Raw genomic sequence first — 18,804 nt, 5'->3', positions numbered from 1 at the left:
TACACGCACATATTTATCTTATACAGTTTCCATGTTAGACAATAGCAATCTTATTACAGTGTGTAGCCTCTCTTTAAATATGTACGGCAAAGCACTCTAAGCATTTAAGTAACATTGCATTACTGCTCTGTGCAGATCTTCTTGGGTACTGTGCTTACAAAAGTAAAACAGAAATATTAAAAAAGAGGAGAGTTGGCTTGCTTACTCCCTTAATGCTAGATGGCAAATCATTTGATTCATGCATCCACACAGATGGTTTTACAAGGCCTCTAAAACCACCTATTTGACCAGTCAGATTGTCAAGCTGCAGATACTCATTGTATAATTTCACGTGTCCCTCTCCATACGCCTCCTCCTGTTATAAGAACACTGCATTTTTCACCACTTGACATTGGCACAGCCCAAAGGGGGGTCTGTAATTACTTTACACCCACTGCTCCCTTTCCCCTCCTGCGAGGCTTGATGGGAGCTGGTGAAGCAGGTCATAAGCTAGGAACAAGGTTGTTGCCCCCACACTGCTCAGGTTGTCTTTACTCCTGCTGCTGACACCTAGAGGAGTGCACTGACATCAGGAGCAACACGGCAAACCGCTCCAAATAGAATCTGCTTGGACTTTTATGAGGCCTCGCACCAGGCAGGAGGTTTGAAACTGTCAGAGCAACTCTTACACTCCAGTCCACAAAAAAAACATTTCAGAGTTCAGAGAACTTTCATTCATAGGCCTTTAAAACTTCACCCAATAATATGATGTCATCTCACTCTTTCTAAACCTTTTTGGTTCTTGGTCGGAGCTCTTACAAAGTTTCCACCTGGAACCCTTTTAGAGGGTCCTACCTAGAACCCAACATAAAAGGTTATAGAGCATGAATATCTATAAGTGAAAATTAGAGTCTGATTTAAAATACAGAAATGATAATGTAAGAAATAACAGACTCACACAATGTTGCTTTTTATTTAGTTATTCATCCTATATTTTTGCAGGAGGACCTTAAGAGTTTAAAGCATATTTAGCTAATTATGCAATTATTTGGATAATCGTGACATTACATTTAAAAATGTTCATATCGTCCCATGCCTACTCATGAGGCTCCTTCAGGGCTGTGGCTGATCTAGTGCAGTGCAACCCACAATAATCATGGTTCACATCACAACCCTAGAAAAACCCTTTCTTCAAAAAATAGTTCTTCCAGAAGCAAATGTTTTTTGGAAGAACCTCAGCCCTTCAGAAAGTTACCCTTTTGGCACCCTTATTTTTTAAGAGTGCATCAGTGGTTAGCAGTTTTCAAGGGTGATTATAGCCTAAGGAGTTAATAAAATCTTGTATGTACATTAACCTATGGTCTTGTCCTGATGCTTGGTCTGGTCAGCTGAGTGTTTGTGTTTGCTTCCCAGGGATTGGCCTGTTGCCACATTCCCTGATCAAGAACAGAGGAGTGTGTGTGTGTGTGTGTGTGTGTGTGTGTGTGTGTGTGTGTGTGTGTGTGTGTGTGTGTGTGTGTGTGTGTGTGTGTGTGTGTGTGTGTGTGTGTGTGTGTGAGAGAGTAAATGCATGTGACTTCATGGCTGCCAAAACCCATCCATTAACAGTAGGATATCAGTGTGTGGTGCGTGTCCTCAGTCCCCCTCATGTGGGCTGCTGCCAGCCAGCGTTGTAACCCTCAGCTGAACAAAGCGTCATTGACTACACTCACCATTAAGAAAAAAATGACCCAAGATGCTTGAACGCAACACAGGCATTGAATACAGAATTAACAGACATTAATTTCTGTATTCATACCGATGGTGTGTTTTTATTATTTTTATGCCTCTGTGCCGGCGACAGACATGGCCAGAGGCTTTGTGTTTTACCCGTTGTCCATCCGGTCTGTTCTCCTGATCGCGATAGCTCAGGACCGCCTGGAGGGAATATCCTCAAATGTGATGACATTTACGACAGACATGGACGTAAACTGGCGGAGGCATACACCCGCTAAGGGGTATTTCTAGTTCATGGCTAAATGGCAAAATGTGAACAATGCAACATCTTGTTAATATATTTGCAGTCTTTTTTTTTTTTTAAAGATTAATGACTCTTCCTTGCTGCTGTTGTAAAGATTTGCTCTCTGTCTTACTTTCAATATTACTACAATTCTCACCTACGTATACAACTCACACTACTCACAGACTTTTGGGGGTTGGTGAAGAAATTATTGGAAATGTAGTGTCATAGATTAGGCATCACATGTTCCACATATTTGGGATTTTTCCTTCAGTTTCTTATCTTAAACCGCCCCCTTAATAAAGGGACTGTACAAGATGAGCTTATTTTATGATACTGTTTGCACTTATACCAGTTCTTATAAGGATTGCAAAACAAGAAGAGGCATGCACATTCACACACAGTCTGAGAGTCCACTTCCTGTCTCACTGCTAACAAGGAGTGTGAAACTTCATTAGCTTTCTCCTCGGTGCTGCAGGGCTGGTCCAGCTGCTCCTCCTCGGGGGATGATGTTTATGGCTCAAACTAGCGTTGGTCAGATGCAAAAGTAGAGGTGATAATAGGCAGTTGCATCTCTGCCATTCTTGATATCATTGTGGTACCAATACATGTGTGATTTCGATGCAGATATTCAGAGACAGAATCAACTATTTATGTAAAGTATGTTGAAACGTATTGCATAAAGAATTTGAATCTGAGTAGCTATTAATGTATTTTCTTTTGATTGATTCACCAATTGATGGTGTAATTGTTGCATCTCTAATGATTATATTTTACTCTACATACAGAGGTTGTTTAAGAGTATAGGTACAGTTATATAATCCACTGTATTAAGTGAGAGGCCACAGTAGAAGCTTGTTTGGAAAGCAAATCTTTAAGCCTTCTTTGCTTTTTGCAAGATAATATTTACAGTTAAACACTGGAGTTATGCGGCTATAATACTAAACCGACTACTTATAGCTTAGCTTTTCACATGAATTGTATCTAGCTTACTTTTGTACTAGAAATCTGAACACATGACACGAGTTACATGACAGCTCCACTAAGCTTATTGGGTTAAAAATGATATGTTAGTGTGCCTGTTAACATAGAAGCGTTAACATATAAGTGTTTAGTCCAAATGCTTGCTGTTGAGGGGATCAAATCTTTTTGGTTATAGCATAACAATAGGACAACATAACACCTCACAGCAATTTAGTTGCGTGTTTCCCTCTCGGTGTGTCACTTTGCTTTTTATACTATACCTTCTTACACTATACCTTGAGGGTCCCCAGTGTTTGTCTTTAGTTTTGCCACCGTTATGATGAGATGTAATGTAATTCAACTAAGTGCACATATTCTTTGTCTTCTAGATGATCCAAACCAGCAGAACACTGATCGAGTCGGCCGATGTCGTCTACTCCAAGCTCACACAAGCACAACGAGCAGGTAGGCTGCATTACAGGATGAGTCCTCAGCTTTATCATTCCAGATCATCCTCTACATCGTCTGCACTGCAGGGCATGTTGAGCACAACTGGATGTGTATTCCAAGCTGATATTTTGGTTTCCTGCAAAAAAAATAGATTCTTTATTTTTTTTATTTTTTTTATTTTTTTTAAATGAATATTTTCTTAATTTAAGACATTTAATAAATGAAGCAGCAGCACAATTACCAAAGCAGGATACGTTTGCTACAGTGAGGAAAATGACTGTATTTGACCTAAATTGAATGACCTTACTTGCATGTTTCTTTAATTTTAATAAGAAAAATACGACACAAAGAAACAAACATTAGTTTGAGGAGATGAATGTTTTCAGCCGCTCTGCATCTTCAGTCCAGATGAATTGTGCGCTGTAAGAATCCAAATCTAACATATCATGTGTCGTGTCCTCCTGCCTAATAACATGAGCGTAGTATATCCGGCTGCTGCAGCATCTCCATCAACATCAGCAGCAGTGGCTGCTGTGGATAGAACAGGCCATCATCAGTGAGTCAGCACCAAGTAGTTATCATGTCAGTGGGCAGGTGAAAACAATCAGCCAGCCACACAAACAAAAAGCTACAGGAGAAAGAGGACCAGAGAGCATAAACATCCGTTGAGAGTAGGGAAGATTGACAGTGATGTCAGGTTAGAGGTAATGCAAAACAGAGAAAAAGGGATGTAATTGAAGCTTTTCATCAGTATGGCGTTTTTGAAAAGGGTGCTCGATGTAAGAGGACCGGGCTTTTTAGGGGTGAAGACAAGATTCAGCCTAATAACATCGTTAGGAGAGAATCTGCCTCAAATCAAGAAATCCTGTGGCTTGTCTTCTCCAGCCTCTTTTTCATTCAGCACTAATTGTTCCTCATTTGCTTTGCTTCTCTGCCACGCAGCAGTGCTTCTGCTGAAGAGTTCCTCAAATGGGAGCACATAGTCTGAATACTGACATCTTCATTTTGCATGTTTATACCTCACATTCTCTCTGTAGGCAACCAAAGACATAACTGGGACTAATGTGAAACCTACAGATTCAGGCTTATTTCAGTTTGTAATGGCTGGTGTCAACATGGAAAGCCATATGTTGTTTGTGTGTTGTCGTGTATGATGCACACGAAGTAGGAAGGGAATGCTCACTCACTGGCTCATGCCAACCCAATATCCTGAGGCCGATAAGCCAATTCAAGCCTGCTATGCCCAGCATTTCTCCCTAGTGTCACACAGGGGCAAGCATATGCTTCACTCATCCCTTCACCACAACAAGCCAAGCTGGTATTCGTGTTGCGCAATTACCCAGGGATGCAGGTTGAACGCTGGGGCTTCAATCACAGAGTTGTCCCCTGGCTCTGAGGCTCCCCGGCCCAGAGCTTGAAGCATCTTCAAAGGCTATGACTACAGAGTTAAGCAGATCCTAAACCCCACACAGCCACAGCCACACTCACAATTGTAGTCAGTCGCTGGATACCGGAGGCTGATGCTCAGATTTCTGCCTCAGTCTGGTGTAAAATTACAAATTTTTCAAGAGCTACAATAAGAAAATCAGTTATTGATTTTAAAAAGGTCCTCAAAAGCCCAGGGGTTGAAGCATTCTCTCAAGGAGCATCTAATCCTTACAATTCAATTAAAGTGAAAACATGGAAATTCCAAAATTTTGAGTTACAATGTTATTTTTACTAAGTGCAGCGTTATGTAAGAGCGATACAATGAGGCAGAGGGTTTGGAGCAACAGCCCTGAGGGGCCTCAGCTGCATGCCAAACATAGCACTTTCCCCAGCGCCCACTCCCCTGCCCCCAGCGCAAACACACATGCCTCAATCCAAACCACCGGCAATCTTAAATGAACATATCTGCCATGTCTGTTCATTCAGGCTTCAAGAAATCCGTGGTATATGTTGTAGTTTTGATGCGTGGGGCTGAAAGATAAATGGGATGTACAAATAGCAGCTTTTTCTCTGACATACTGTGGTTTTCCAACAAGCTGCCGGAGAAACAGATGCCCCAGCACTGTTAACCAGAATCCAATTACTAAGCTTGTTATGTGTAAAAAGCCACATATTGTAACCTATTGCCTCAAATAAAAATGTGAAAATATCAATTCCAAACTTTTAATGAAATTTTAACCTTGTTAGCCCAAGGGTATGTAAAGCAAGGTTGCTCAGAATACAGAGCTGAATGAATCCAACAGCAGTATAAAATATTGTACATTCATAATTACAGACGCAAATATAAATGTGTATCTGTGTTTGAAATGAACTGAATATCAATTAAGAGGATTTCAAGATAGGAAAAATGCTTGTTTGGGAAATGATGATGCTTAATTGTGCCTCCGCAAGTGTCCATTTTTAGATCTGCTTTAATAATTCTCCCCCCTCTTTAATAAAGTAATTACTTTCCAATATTAATGCAGACCATTCTGTCCCGCTTCTCCTCTCAGCATGCACTCCGTCCCCTCCATATGCTTCCTGTCTCATCAGGTCCTTGTTTTCTGTGTATCTGATGCTGCTTTTGCTCACAAATATGCAGACTTCTTTAATAAGGGTCTATCCAGTTTGAAAGCTAGTATTAAATGTATGGTTTAGTGCAAATCGAAAAATGTAATTAATCTCTATAGCAATATTTTTAAATTAACGTTGAGATTGTGTACTGTTCAGTGTGAAAGTGCTTTAATATGGGCTTGGACATGACCTTCATAGAGCTGAATATGTGACAAATAGAAAAGTTGAGAGGGTTGAGCTACTTCAATCTAATCTTACAGTCAATGGATCTAATGTGCTACACAGACTCACCTGTCTCCGAGCGCAAAGGCAACAACAAAAACACATTCTCCCTTAATGGGCGTTTTCCCGCTTTCTGTCATCTTGTCCTGTTTACCATATGTCTCAGTTCATTACAAGCATTTTATATCTTCGAGAGAGCAGAAAAAAACCATGGAGGACATTTGGATGCACTCATGAATCCCCAATAAAATGCTGCATCTACATTGTGATGGCTGGCAAAGCAAGAATTTACCTCTTTTGACAGACTGACAAGCACTGAATGCACCCTTCAGCAGACATCTCATAAGCCATATGATTATGTAGAGACTGAGCATGACAATAGCAACAGCCTGAAAACAGAGAATCAGAGAGGGGAGGCATACGAAGAGCGCAAATTGGGCATCTGCATGGAATTGAAGGTTTTGTCCCTATGATCGATCCGGAAGCCAAAGATATAATGTTAGCGTAATGGCTATGTGGGAAGTGGAAAAAGGTGCTATTAGAGGACAGGCTCTGAGCATCGGCGAGAGAATTTTGGGATGTGTTAGCGTGCGTGCGTGTGTGTGCGCGCTGCACCTAAAATGAATTAAAGGCTTTTGATCGGACCTGACACGTTTGCCCTACGACCATTAAAAGTGTGCTCTGCTCATCAGCAAAACCCTTTGTGACAAAGCCACAATCACAATGACGCGCAGGCTGCGGTCTGAAACGAGCGACCTGAGCTAACGTCTTACAGCCCAAATTGCCTTTTTCATTTTAGATCAAAGCTACGTGGACTGAGTGTCACGTTGGCAGATTCACCACTCAGACAGTGGGCGATGAGAAGCGTCGATCGGGTACAGTTTTGGGTTACTATGGCTCCTATCTCCCTCCTCCCTCTCCTCTTTTCTTCCTGTTTTCAGTTTATGCCCAGTCATTATTGCAGCTAATCAGTTTAATTTGGGCAGAGAAGCTGACGTGTTGATGAGGATGGAGAGGTGCTGGATGATTCCCCCCTGGGGCACTATTGACGGCTGGCCATCTCATACACACCGCTAATGGGGGAGCAGATAGACAGCTGGGATGCACCTCCTCTGTGTGTTTGTGTGTCTGTTTGTGTACGCTGGCTTATGTGATTGCACATATCTAATCTGTTTGTGTATTGAGAGCACAACTCACACTCCTCCTTCAGCAGTCTCTCTGGACATTTCAAACCAAAGAACATCACGATTGATAAGAGGAAGGACATCTTTTTATTCGTTATGATGGATATATTTCCTGTAGCGGATTTTGTGCCCATGTGATTTGATCAGTTTGGATGACTAGCACAGCTCCAGTCTGCAGTCCGAGTGCACAGAACTCTGACAGATAGGCCTACTGAATACAGACGTGCAGCGAGAGCACACAGGGAGCAAGATGCCTGAATATTTCATATCAATTTTGAATTTGAACACTTCACATCACAATTCGATAGGTCAGAATTATGCTACCTTTTATAGGAGTCACCCAAAACACAATATATATCGATGAATATAGCACTGCATCCCAGTTTGAACAGGTGCAAACTTGCTGTATGAGTTTAGGAGGTTCTGCCTTCCTGCAAGCCTGACCGTGCTTATTTATTGATGTCCTCTTTCCATGCAAAGACTCTCTCCTCTAGCTGACCACTGCGATTTTATTTGTATGATTTTGACTCCATGTAGACTCCATTACCATAGAAATCCAAGGGATAAAGACTTCTCCCTCCCTTTATCATCCCTGGCTTTGTACTGCCATTGTTTTCCTGTGAAAAATCCCCTTCTCTATTTGCAATGATGATATTCTGCCAGGCCTCTGCAGTGTGATGAATTAATAAAACACTGATCTGACTGTATTCATCTCCTCCTCACCCCCTTTCTCATCTTTGTTTTCATCAGATCCTGTTTGGAGATTCTGTTTGATTTTTATTATTTACCTACCTTTCTCTTACTCTCAGCCTGTAGCTGTCTCCATTTTCTGTTCATGTGTATTTGGAGCATAGGAGGTGCTTCTGCAGCAGTACTCATTACAAAGGCAAAAAAACATTCTTTCTGTTCTATGCAGAGACTGTAAGCCTCTACCGAGCTGTGTGTTTTTGTGTCTGCATGTACTATGTGTCTACTCAGAGAAGACATGTTGTTGTCCCATCGGTCCTCCTGTCTGTCTAAGCACCGATTCCTTTCCAGTAGAGAAGCAAAGCATAAGATCGCGTCTCGTCAGAGTGTGCCATGGGGCCACATTTAGTTTATTATTATTAGTTTAAGTGACGGTAAGGAACAGCAACTGTGTGACTGTTTGGGGGAAGGAAATGTTTAATAATTGGGAAATTAAATGCTTGAAGAGGCTGTATTGCGACGAGCCGCCTCCGGCTAATTTCATCTCTTATTCAGCTCCCTGTCTGCTTTTCTCCCCAAGTCCTGCGATCTCCTCGGCTCAGCTCTGCACCAGCAGCAGCCCATTAACTACACCAGATTAGAAGATCAAATCAGCCCTAAACCCTGTTAACACAACTTTCAGGCTCTGAAAGAGATATTTTTTTGTACGGTTGAGTCTGTTGTGCACTAAAGGCCAGAGATCATGTTTTCTGTATTTACTTCTTGACCTCTTGAGCTGTTTTAAGTTTGCTGCAGATTATTTTGGAAAATGCTGCTGTAGTGAGTGTTGTATGTGTCAAAATCCAATTATTTTAAGTTGCTGGAATGACATTTGCATATATTTGGTTTGGTAAAAAAAATAAAATAAAAAACTTGGTGGAGATGTATATTGAAGGATACAGTAGAGATTGTTCAGATGATGTGAGTAAAGTGAGCTTTAACCTAAGGTACTGTATTTTTGAAGAGATATTTGGTAAGACTAGGATTTGTTGTACCTTCTTCAATATTTAAACGTTGTTTTCTACCTTTTCGACGTTGCCCTGGTGCAATGAATCAGATGAGGAGGCTTGTATATATGTGTGTACATGCCCACACATGTTTGGAGCCGGGGTTGTTAAAGTTAACTAAAACTTAAACGAAAATAAGCAGTGAAAAGTATTGTTAGCAAACTGAAACTAAATAAAAGAATATCCTGTGAGAAAAAGTGAACTGAAACCTGCATGGTTAAAAAACAAACACGATTGTATTTCCATAACATACTATATAACATACCACTACGGAAAAAAAGGAGACAGCATTAATTCCTGTCAATTGTTGTGACATTGAACCACAGAAATTGAACAGACATGCCAAGAGTTGGCGCTGTGCCACAATTGCTTCAAATTGGATACTAAAGCAGAGTTGATTATTGTAAAAATAAAATATTATGGCTTTCCTACATAGTTCTCCAACCATGTATTTTGTACAGCGACATACTTCTGAGACCTTAAACCTGGTCCCAACAAAAACAAATCTGTAAAAAGTAAATCTAAATCTTTCTGACAACTGAAACCTAGCTGAAATGCAATTAAGAAGTAAAAACAATTAAAGTTTAAATTGTTTTTACTTCTTAATTAGAGGCATTTGTGCATTTGAGCCCTGATGCATGAATCAGGATACTTAACTTAGACAATTTAACTTCATGACTAGATACTTTTTTAGTGCAAATTGTAAGCAGAGCAGTAATAATAATGTTGCTTTTCATATTCAATGGCTCTGTTTATCTCTTCCCTTGGAAAAAGGATGTCTAGAATTATTTTTCAAGAGTCTTCCACTGGGCAGAGGTAATTATCCTGCTCTTCAACAAAAAACTATTTTATGTAAGACTTTTCTTGCCAACAATCAAGGTGCCGTATATGCCTACAAGTCACTAAAGGAGCAGAGAACTAAAGAATGAACGGCTTGTGATGATGGGCTTTTTGTGAATTATAGCGTATTATGTGTCTTCAATGTCTTATCAGTGAATCAAAGCTGGGCATAAGGCCAGTGGCTGAGAAACCCAGCTTTGGGAGGAGTTTGTTCTTAAAGCCCAGAGGATTAGTGATGGTCTGCGTCGGCTGAATAAATCCGGACCTACTAATTAATGGTTAGGCTTCGTTGCGCTACCTCAATTTTACCCGTATTAGGAATGCAGTACTTTGTATGGTGAACTGCTATTGTAGCCATTAAGGTGCTGACTTTTGTTCTGCAGACTTTGTGTTGTACACACTGCAATACAGTGGAAACGTGAACCAAAGAGCAGGAGAAAAAGGTTACTTTGATATTTATACCTTATAAATCTAGAGACTGGCCACAGAGTAATTCTCTCACTCCTATACTTAAATATGTTTGTGCTCTGGTTACCTCCTCATGATACACAGTAGATATGCATATAAACAACATAAGAGGCCTCTCCATCTCATAGTCCCAGGCTGAATTTCAGTCCAACTATGTCCCTGCATACAAACATGATACAAAGTACAACAGCAGCTGTCAACAACTCTCAATGGGACGAGACAAATTAAGCTAAATTCTTTAATTAGGTTTAAATTAAGTAATTGTCTCTAGTTGTCGGGACACTTAGTTTTTATATGAATACTATACTTTAAGACAGACTAACTTTCTAAAATGTCATTTTTGCATTGCAGATCTGATTTGGGCATCACTTATATAAACTTAATATTTTTTTTCTTATTATTTTATAATTCACATGCCATGTATGTGTCTTTGTCTGTGTGCAGGTCTGGACTTCCACGTGGATCTGCATCGCATCGGAGCAAAGGAAGGTCTGAAAGGCCGCAAACTTCAGAAGGCCATGGAGAGCTATGCATGGAACATCACTGTCCTCAAGGTAAGATGGACTGAGCACTACAAATACCCTTATAATTGTACTATATATACCTACAGTTTGTGTCATGGACCGTCTAATACCTTTGATTGATGTCAACATGTGAGATTATTTTGGAGACTTTAATCAAGTGGATAAGCAATCCCAGATTCTGCTGCTGAGATTACACTACATGGTGTTTTAAGAAAGCCCTCTGGGCTAATTATATTCCCCTCCTCTCTAATCCCGTCTAATCTCTTAATTAATTACTGTTGATTCCAAACACTGTTTTATTTATTTGCTCATGCAACTATCTTGACAAAACAATGAGAGGATTGTTCACACTTTCACGTTCGTAGACACACACACACACACATTGGGTCGCTTGGACATGCTGAAGATGACGCACGGGAAAATGCGTTCTTGTCTACACCTGCCCCTGGCACGGTGAGATAAGGTTGCCCAACGCCCTCATCTCATTGCCTCTATGAGTCTGTGATGGTAATACCAGCACCGATAAAACACCACATGCTCTGCACAGTGGGCCTGTTTTGCTTAGCGAAGACAGAGCAGCCAGGATATTTTTATCTCATCTCATCACCCTGAAATCATTTAGTATTGAATGAAGAAGCTCCCTTGGCTGAGCTTTTTGCTTGAGTGTCAGGCTAGGTCGGTGTTTGATTGCAAGATTCTTCTTTGCCTTTTCCATGTCTGCCTTCTCAAATAGGAAGATAGCAAAGATTTGGTTGTTTATCAATTAACTGATTAATAGTTTAGTTTATGAAATTTCAGAAAATAATGAAAATTTTCTAGTGCTCTAAAATTAATGTGACAACTTTCGATTGTTTGTTTACCTGACTAACAATCTTAATACATTTAATTAACTATAGTTTGAAATGGTTGATAATAAAAGTATAATAATGAAACCTCACATTTAGGACACTGGAAACAACTTTGATCGGTTTCTGCTACATTTTGACTCATTGATTTACCAACTAAGCATTTCAGCATGAGTGAAGGTAGTAATAATTAGCAGTAATAAATCAGTGTTAAATGTATTTGTGTTCTTATTGTTTTTCTTGCTCTAATACATCAGCCGTATGTGCAACAGCAAGATTTATCTAAATTAAGCTTCATGGCACTCTCTAGAATTGGGAAACACAGGTTGACAACCAAACATAACCCCTTTGTCACCCGCACTCCCTCCATTAACCCAAAACTCCACCCATCCCTGCCTCGTCTGTCCAAACACACACTTCCCGTCTGTCGTCCTACAATAGTCCTCTAATTTCTTCCATCAGCCTCATTCTCAACGTGAAGGCATCTTGGCTGGCACATGCAACTCCTCCTCCTCCTCCTCCCCCCTTCCTCCTCCCATTCTTCAGTTGTAAGCTGTGTCTCATACTGAACATTTGGTGAGAGCCTGCTGCATGTTTGCCAAGGCTGGCAGCCATGCACAGTTATGTCACCTGTCGTCCTCTCCAGATCCTCAGCAGCAGTGGCAATTTTGTTTAAGTGGGGCCACACGATATTCATACAAGAAAATGTAATGTTGCCATCCAAACGAGCCATAGACATATCACATTAAACCATACTGTCACAACTGTGTGCGAATGAGAGAGTGGAGACACTGTGATTGCTTAGACCAATGTATCACCAACAGCAGTGATGACAGAATTCCAGCCGAACAATGCCATTTAAAATAACACAATGAAGATCTGATGACAAATCTAACCACACCAACATATAGGATAACCAAAGGACAATGTTAAAGATCTCTCAACATCAAATAGCTTACTCTAGACCAGCAACGAAACATGCATTGTCATCTGTTGTGAAACCTCACCCTTGTAAACATTGTGCATGCCCTTAAAATAGGGTTTAACATCGTAATGGTTCCTTGGCCTGGAGTCTTACTCTCACATAGTCTTAAATATGCATCTTAAAAGGCCAGGGTTTAACGAGCCGGCAGATTAGTCATGTCCACGCAAGGCAATCTTTGCACTTTTCACAAAGATTTATACAGGTTATAATTCTGCCAAGAACATATCTGTTTTCTTCAGTCTGACGGTTTTATTGTTCAATGACACGTCTCAACACGCAGTCAAGCTGAGAAGCAACATTTGTTGTTCCCATTAAGCTTAATTTGATGGCATTATCCACATGAGATGCACAACTAAAACTTGTGTTTTACCAGCGTTTCTGAAAGATCAAGTCTTTAAATCCACTGGCTGTCCGGACAGTTTCCTCTCAAAAAACAAGAAATGGAAAGCATAACAGAGCTTTTTTTATATATATATGTTCCCTTTGAACTACTCGTGGTTGAATCTTTTTTTTAAATCTTTTAATCTTTTAATTTATCTCTTCCGTCTTGAGATATGATTAAGTCATCTGGTTGATGTGGTCCCAAACGTTTTATTTCCAATTTTTGCTAAAAGGGGTAAAGTCCTAAATCATACTGTAGTAAAATAAACCTCCCGATTCATCCCTACTGTTGTTATTTTAACGTTAGTACCATTTCAGTCCCTCTTTAGCTAGCTAGCCAGACATGTACACCCTTGCACCATTAAAATTTACCAATGGGATGCTTATAGGAGCCCTGACCCCACTTATAATCTGAAAGTTCATGTTGAACACGTGCACATGCGCATTTGGTTTGTCGGTCTAGAGCTACAAGTGCATTAGGGCCAGTTCTGTCGTGCCCCTCCAAGTGTAAACGGGCAAGCAGCATTAGGTACAAATACAAATTTACACACATTACAAAGCAATATGTTTATAGAGAAGAGATTTCATTCAGAATGTGATGTCAAATTGCAAATATGTTATTAAGTAAACAAAGTTGAGTTTGCCATTATTGTGTCTGAATTAGAGAAACAACTATAACGTCTTCTGTACAACAGCGCCCTCTGGTGGGTCGTTGCCCCACGGGCCCCTAATGCATAACAATAAGGCTCAGCAGGCCTGGAAATGGAAATGGAGGGGAAGCTGTGAGAGGAAGAGTTGTGTACCCTCTCTGTTTATCAAACTGGCTCTTAAACTGGCTCTTACTTTGATTATCAGATCAAAGCTGTCATGTCCAATTTCTACCATTGAGACCACCCTGTCACTCTTCATACCTCAATGCCATAAGAAAAGCCAGAGCGACATAAAGAGAGGAATATTGTAGTTCCTTTTTTTTTAAAGAATAGCATGCTCCAAAAACATGTGGATTCTTGTTGCCTGCCAAATCACTCACCATTGTAGTTTCTACTGTAATTAACTGTTGTCTGATGTATTTTATTACATAACTAATAAAGCCTCTGCTAAAGTAGCTCTTCCATTAAAAAAAACCCTGGCCTCCTTTTGTCTTGCCAGCACTGGTTTTAGGTGTTAAAACTCTTGGGCTCGCAGATTTGTTTTGTTCTATAGATTATAGTTCAAGTGGGCGCTAACAGAGTCCATAGAAAACAGTTCTAGTGGAGATGCACGGCTCTCAGTCCTTGTGATCTGCTGTCACAAACCACTCTCTAGCTAGGTCAACAACCTTATCATAATATAATAATAATAATACATTTTATTTAGAAGGTGCTCAAAGGCACTTAACATGGTTAAAAAAAAGAAAAAATAGAAGCAAAAACAATATAAACAAGGCGGAGAGGTGACATAACGTAAAATTAAACAAAAACATGCATAACTAGCATCAAAGGTTAAAAGCAGATTTAAATAGGTGAGTTTTAAGTGCAGTTTGAAAGAGGTTAGTGACGGAGAATGTCTGAAGTGCTGGGGAGAAAGATAGAGAATATACAGTAAAGGCTGGTTATTGAGTGTCCAATTTCTATTAAGAGATGGACTGATTTTGATAAACAAGTAGGAGATTAGGAGAGAATTTAATGAGGATATAGTGGTGGGATTTGGTGGCCGCCCTTGTTCGGGCTTAGCCCCCCATGGACAGCTTTGGGCCAGCTGGAGAATGTACCCGAATACGAGTGCCGTTGTGATTTAGCTCTGGCAGCACAGAGCAGTCTTCTCGCTGTCTTATATTATCCCTGGTGAGTCATGACTTACATAATTTCCGGATTTCTTTTTTTCCCTCAAACATATGACTTATTCATGCTCGTGTATTTGTATGCTGGAGTGGCTCAGGTAAAAGGCCACTCGCAGTGTATTAACATCACCTGGGAGTAAAGCGTTGTGGTCGTCATTCTGCAATATGTCACGCTGCTGTGCCCGCCTCCCTGACTGAGAACATTATCCCTTTCGCCATTTACAGTTCACTTTAGTCCGGTGCAGAAGGGGTCATCCTGTGCCTCTTCATAGGGATGTTAAGTTAATGAGCTGTCAGATCGGGTCACACCGCGTCCAGACTGAAGTTCAGAGGGAGGGAGGGAAAATAGACAGATTCACCAATGAGAACTGCTTTCAACTTGTTTGTGAACAGATGTCGGAGGGAAGGTGGTAAAGAAAGCGTTGAACCGGACACTGAAAGAGACGGGGGAGTGGCAAGGCAGCAAGGCCTGAGGGGAGGAGTCAAGGATTTAAATACTCTAGATGAGGAGAGAGTTCTTAAAAAGCATGTGGTCACATTTCCTATCTTTAATATATTTATTTGGCCAGTTCTAACAACATAAGCACCTCTTATTCACAGAAGTAGCAGCAATGTGGAAAAGACTTGACCACATTTCCACATGGCTGAGACGGCTAACTTAAGGTGGCAGGCAGCCATGGCAGTGTCCCCGGATTGACTTGACAGTGCTGTAAAGCAGGATGCCTGCCCTGACCACTTCCTCCACATATGGCAGGGATTTGGCTCTCGGGTGCTCCCAATTAAAGAGCAGAAATGCAGTATAACATTATCACCATAAGACAGCAGTATTCACCAGCTGAGAGGAGAAGTGTGACTGGCTGGCAACCAAAGCCCTTCATTCAGTGGCTTTATACTGCCCCCTTCTACAATTTTAAGTCAGTGCACCATGGAAAAGGTATTCCTAAACAACTTTTACCTAATTTTCCTCCCTTATTTCATTTTATTTAGATGAAAGGATTAAAATCTCTTTTACAAAAGAGACCAGGCCAGAAAAGGTAGAACCAATCTAGATGATGTTGAAATTCTCAGATAGACTATACATTACATTACAGTCATTTAGCAGACGCTTTTATCCAAAGCGACTTACAATCAGTAGTATATTACATATCATTCACCCATTCACACACTGATGACAGGCTACCATGCAAGGTGCCACCATCAGACTCTAACTAACACTCATGCAACATCCAGTCCACACCGATGGCAAGCCTTCGGGAGCAACTTGGGGTTAAGTGTCTTGCCCAAGGACACACCGACTGCCGAAGCCGGGTATCGAACCACCGACCCTCTGATTGGAGAACTACCTTGCTCTCTACTACGCCACAGCCGCCTCATAAGATGAAGTAGCCCTGAAGGGAATGGATATCAAAGATGTTCCCTGCTATTTTTGTCACCACGTGTTGTTAACAAAGCCTCTCTTTCTGTCTCTCTCTATCTCAGGGCCAGGCAGACCTGCTGAAACACGCTAAGAGCGAGGCCCTGGACACCCTGCGTCAGATCCACTGTGCAGCTCAGTCCTGTGGTCTCAGTAAGAACGGAGCAGCCTCCCCACAGCTCCAGCACCATCCTCATTACCAGCCGCAGCAGGTCCAGATACAGCAACAGCCTCAGGCCAAGACCCACCCACAGCCTCCTCCGCTGCACCAGTCCCAAACCCAGACCCAGACCCAAACCCAGACAGCACCTCAGGCTTATCTCCATCCGATTCCCCATCAACATCCCCAGCCCCCAGCTCTCCCTCTGGTTCAAACTGTTTCAAAACCGCCGGCATATACTCAACCCCCACCCCTAACCCAGCTCCAGTTTCAGTTCCAGAGCCAGCAGCAGAGGGCGGCAGGACCTCAGGACGCCATCCCTGAGAAAGGGATGGTCAGTGACGAAGCGGCTGGATCCTGCTGACCCGCAGCCTGTGCCCACAGAGAATCCTACCCAAAGAGAGACGGAGGGAGCCAGACAGAGATGGAGAAGCAGAAGGGTGTAGAAGAAAAGCAGAAGGCCAGTAACGCAAGGGAGATGGAGGAACTGGCTGAGAGGATTAAAGAGATGATGATGATGAGGAAGACACGTCGCGTCCGAAGCGAGACACAAGTCTGAGACGACGTTTGAGTCGGCCAGAGGGCTGGAGGAGTCAAGATTGAGAGAGACCTTACACTTCAATCACACATTTCTAAACAGGATGGAAAACTGGAAAGGCAATGTTTATTTTTCTCCGTCTTGTATTTTGAAGATAATCTTCCATCTGAGCCAGGAAGTTAAGGTCTCTTCTGTCTTCTCTCTTGTGAAAAGCCAAAAGGGTCACAGCTGGTAACGAGCTTCTGGTGTGTGTCTCGGGATTGGAACGCGTTGAGCAGTTGGATCAGTTAGATATCCCTGTCTCTCTCTGGGAAATGCTAGAAACATGCCCCTTCATTATGTACTCTAGCTCTGTGGGTACAGGCTTTACCTCACGTTGGCATTTTCTGCCACAAATTTGCCTTTTCATTTCCATGGAATCTTCAGCACGTCTTTGAGCTTTTTGTTTTTATCATGTTCTCACTCTTCCATCTTAGACTCAAAGCTAAGCGTAAACCCTCACTCCTTTCGACGAAGAGGATGCCATTTTTATTTCGAGTGCACAACGTAGAGCAGCTCGACTAGGCTGAGCTCTGTAGGCGCCCAGATGTCTCATTCAGCACAAACCGGGAAGCTTTAGAGCCAAAATAGAAAAACAAAACTGCAGCTGTTGATGTATTTCAGTCACATTGTTGCTCTTTTTGAATCGCTTGCTGGTGCCGACCTCCCTCGAGCTCCGCACATCTTCATTGTCATTCCACAGGATTTAAGTTCTTCAGCATTCATGGACTCTCAATACAGGGTCTCCTTGTCTCCGCCCCCAGGGGCTGTGTGTGTGTGTGACGTTACGTGAATCAGTGTCTTGGCCCCCAGGGTGGAGCTGGCCCACGTCAATTAGGGGCGGAGCTCACCAGCCAATCACAACTGGAATATTTGACCCTGCCTGTTGAGAGGTCAAAGGTCATCAGGAACATGGTACTGCTGTCAATAAGAACACAAATTAAAGTGAATATAGATGTAAAGTGTATGTAAAATGTACGAAGGGAACATATATTGATATAATTATTCTTCAGACACAGATTAATGATTGATATTATAGTAAATGTTGTTAGATCTATTGATATTCTGATTCTTTTTTTTAGCATTACTTCCACATATACAGTGATTTGACACCTGTTGTTCTGTGGTGCAGATCAGGACAGCCAGTGCATGTGGGACTGGAACGAGGGATTACTGGTTAGCGCCACAACACGAGGGTCAAACAGTAACCCAACGTGTGTTTCACTGCAAAGTGAATGTGGATTCTGTAAGAGCTCCTTTAAGTGGCCCATTAAAACTGGCTTCATTGTTTATCCTGTCTCCTCTTGTTCATTTCTCCAGTGCCTCGACTGATATTTTACTGAAAATGATTTCAGAGAATGACTGTGAGTGAGTATTCAAACTGACGTCAGTCGTGCTTTGGAGTATTTTTAATGCAGCTTTCACAGTGAATGTAAAACAATCAATAAAGCTTTTTGAAGGCTTTATTGATTGCGGTTGATGCACTATGATGCACTCTTGATTTAAAATTTGTTTCTTATCAATAAACAAGAGGGAAGCCATTTTTTGATCACAAATGAGTTGGTCTATTTAAAGCAGTGCTTCCTGTTGTCCATAAGATGGCAACAGATATTAAGTAAATGAGGATGAAAACAATAATTGATTTTAAGAGATTTTGTTATCCTGATATGTTTACTTATGAGAGTGGCAGTATTGAACGGTCTATAAAGCATAATTTGGG

The 18,804-nt window shown here is 41.4% G+C and overlaps 1 protein-coding gene across 1 annotated transcript in view; it reads left to right on the top strand.

The window, feature by feature from the left end:
* The window catches only part of plcl5 (phospholipase C like 5), a 68,666-nt gene extending 50,307 nt beyond the window's left edge, over positions 1–18,359 (top strand). The window contains exons 4-6 of the mRNA XM_054607911.1: positions 3,331–3,406; positions 10,824–10,933; positions 16,413–18,359. Of these exons, the coding sequence (XP_054463886.1) occupies positions 3,331–3,406; positions 10,824–10,933; positions 16,413–16,871 (645 nt within the window). The 3' untranslated portion in view covers positions 16,872–18,359. The remainder of the gene's footprint in view (positions 1–3,330; positions 3,407–10,823; positions 10,934–16,412) is intronic.
* Positions 18,360–18,804: the final 445 nt, after the last annotated feature.

The sequence above is a fragment of the Anoplopoma fimbria genome, chromosome 11 (assembly GCF_027596085.1).
Source record: "Anoplopoma fimbria isolate UVic2021 breed Golden Eagle Sablefish chromosome 11, Afim_UVic_2022, whole genome shotgun sequence".
Taxonomy (NCBI): Eukaryota; Metazoa; Chordata; class Actinopteri; order Perciformes; family Anoplopomatidae; genus Anoplopoma; species Anoplopoma fimbria.
This window is presented reverse-complemented; position numbering and strand designations above follow the sequence as displayed.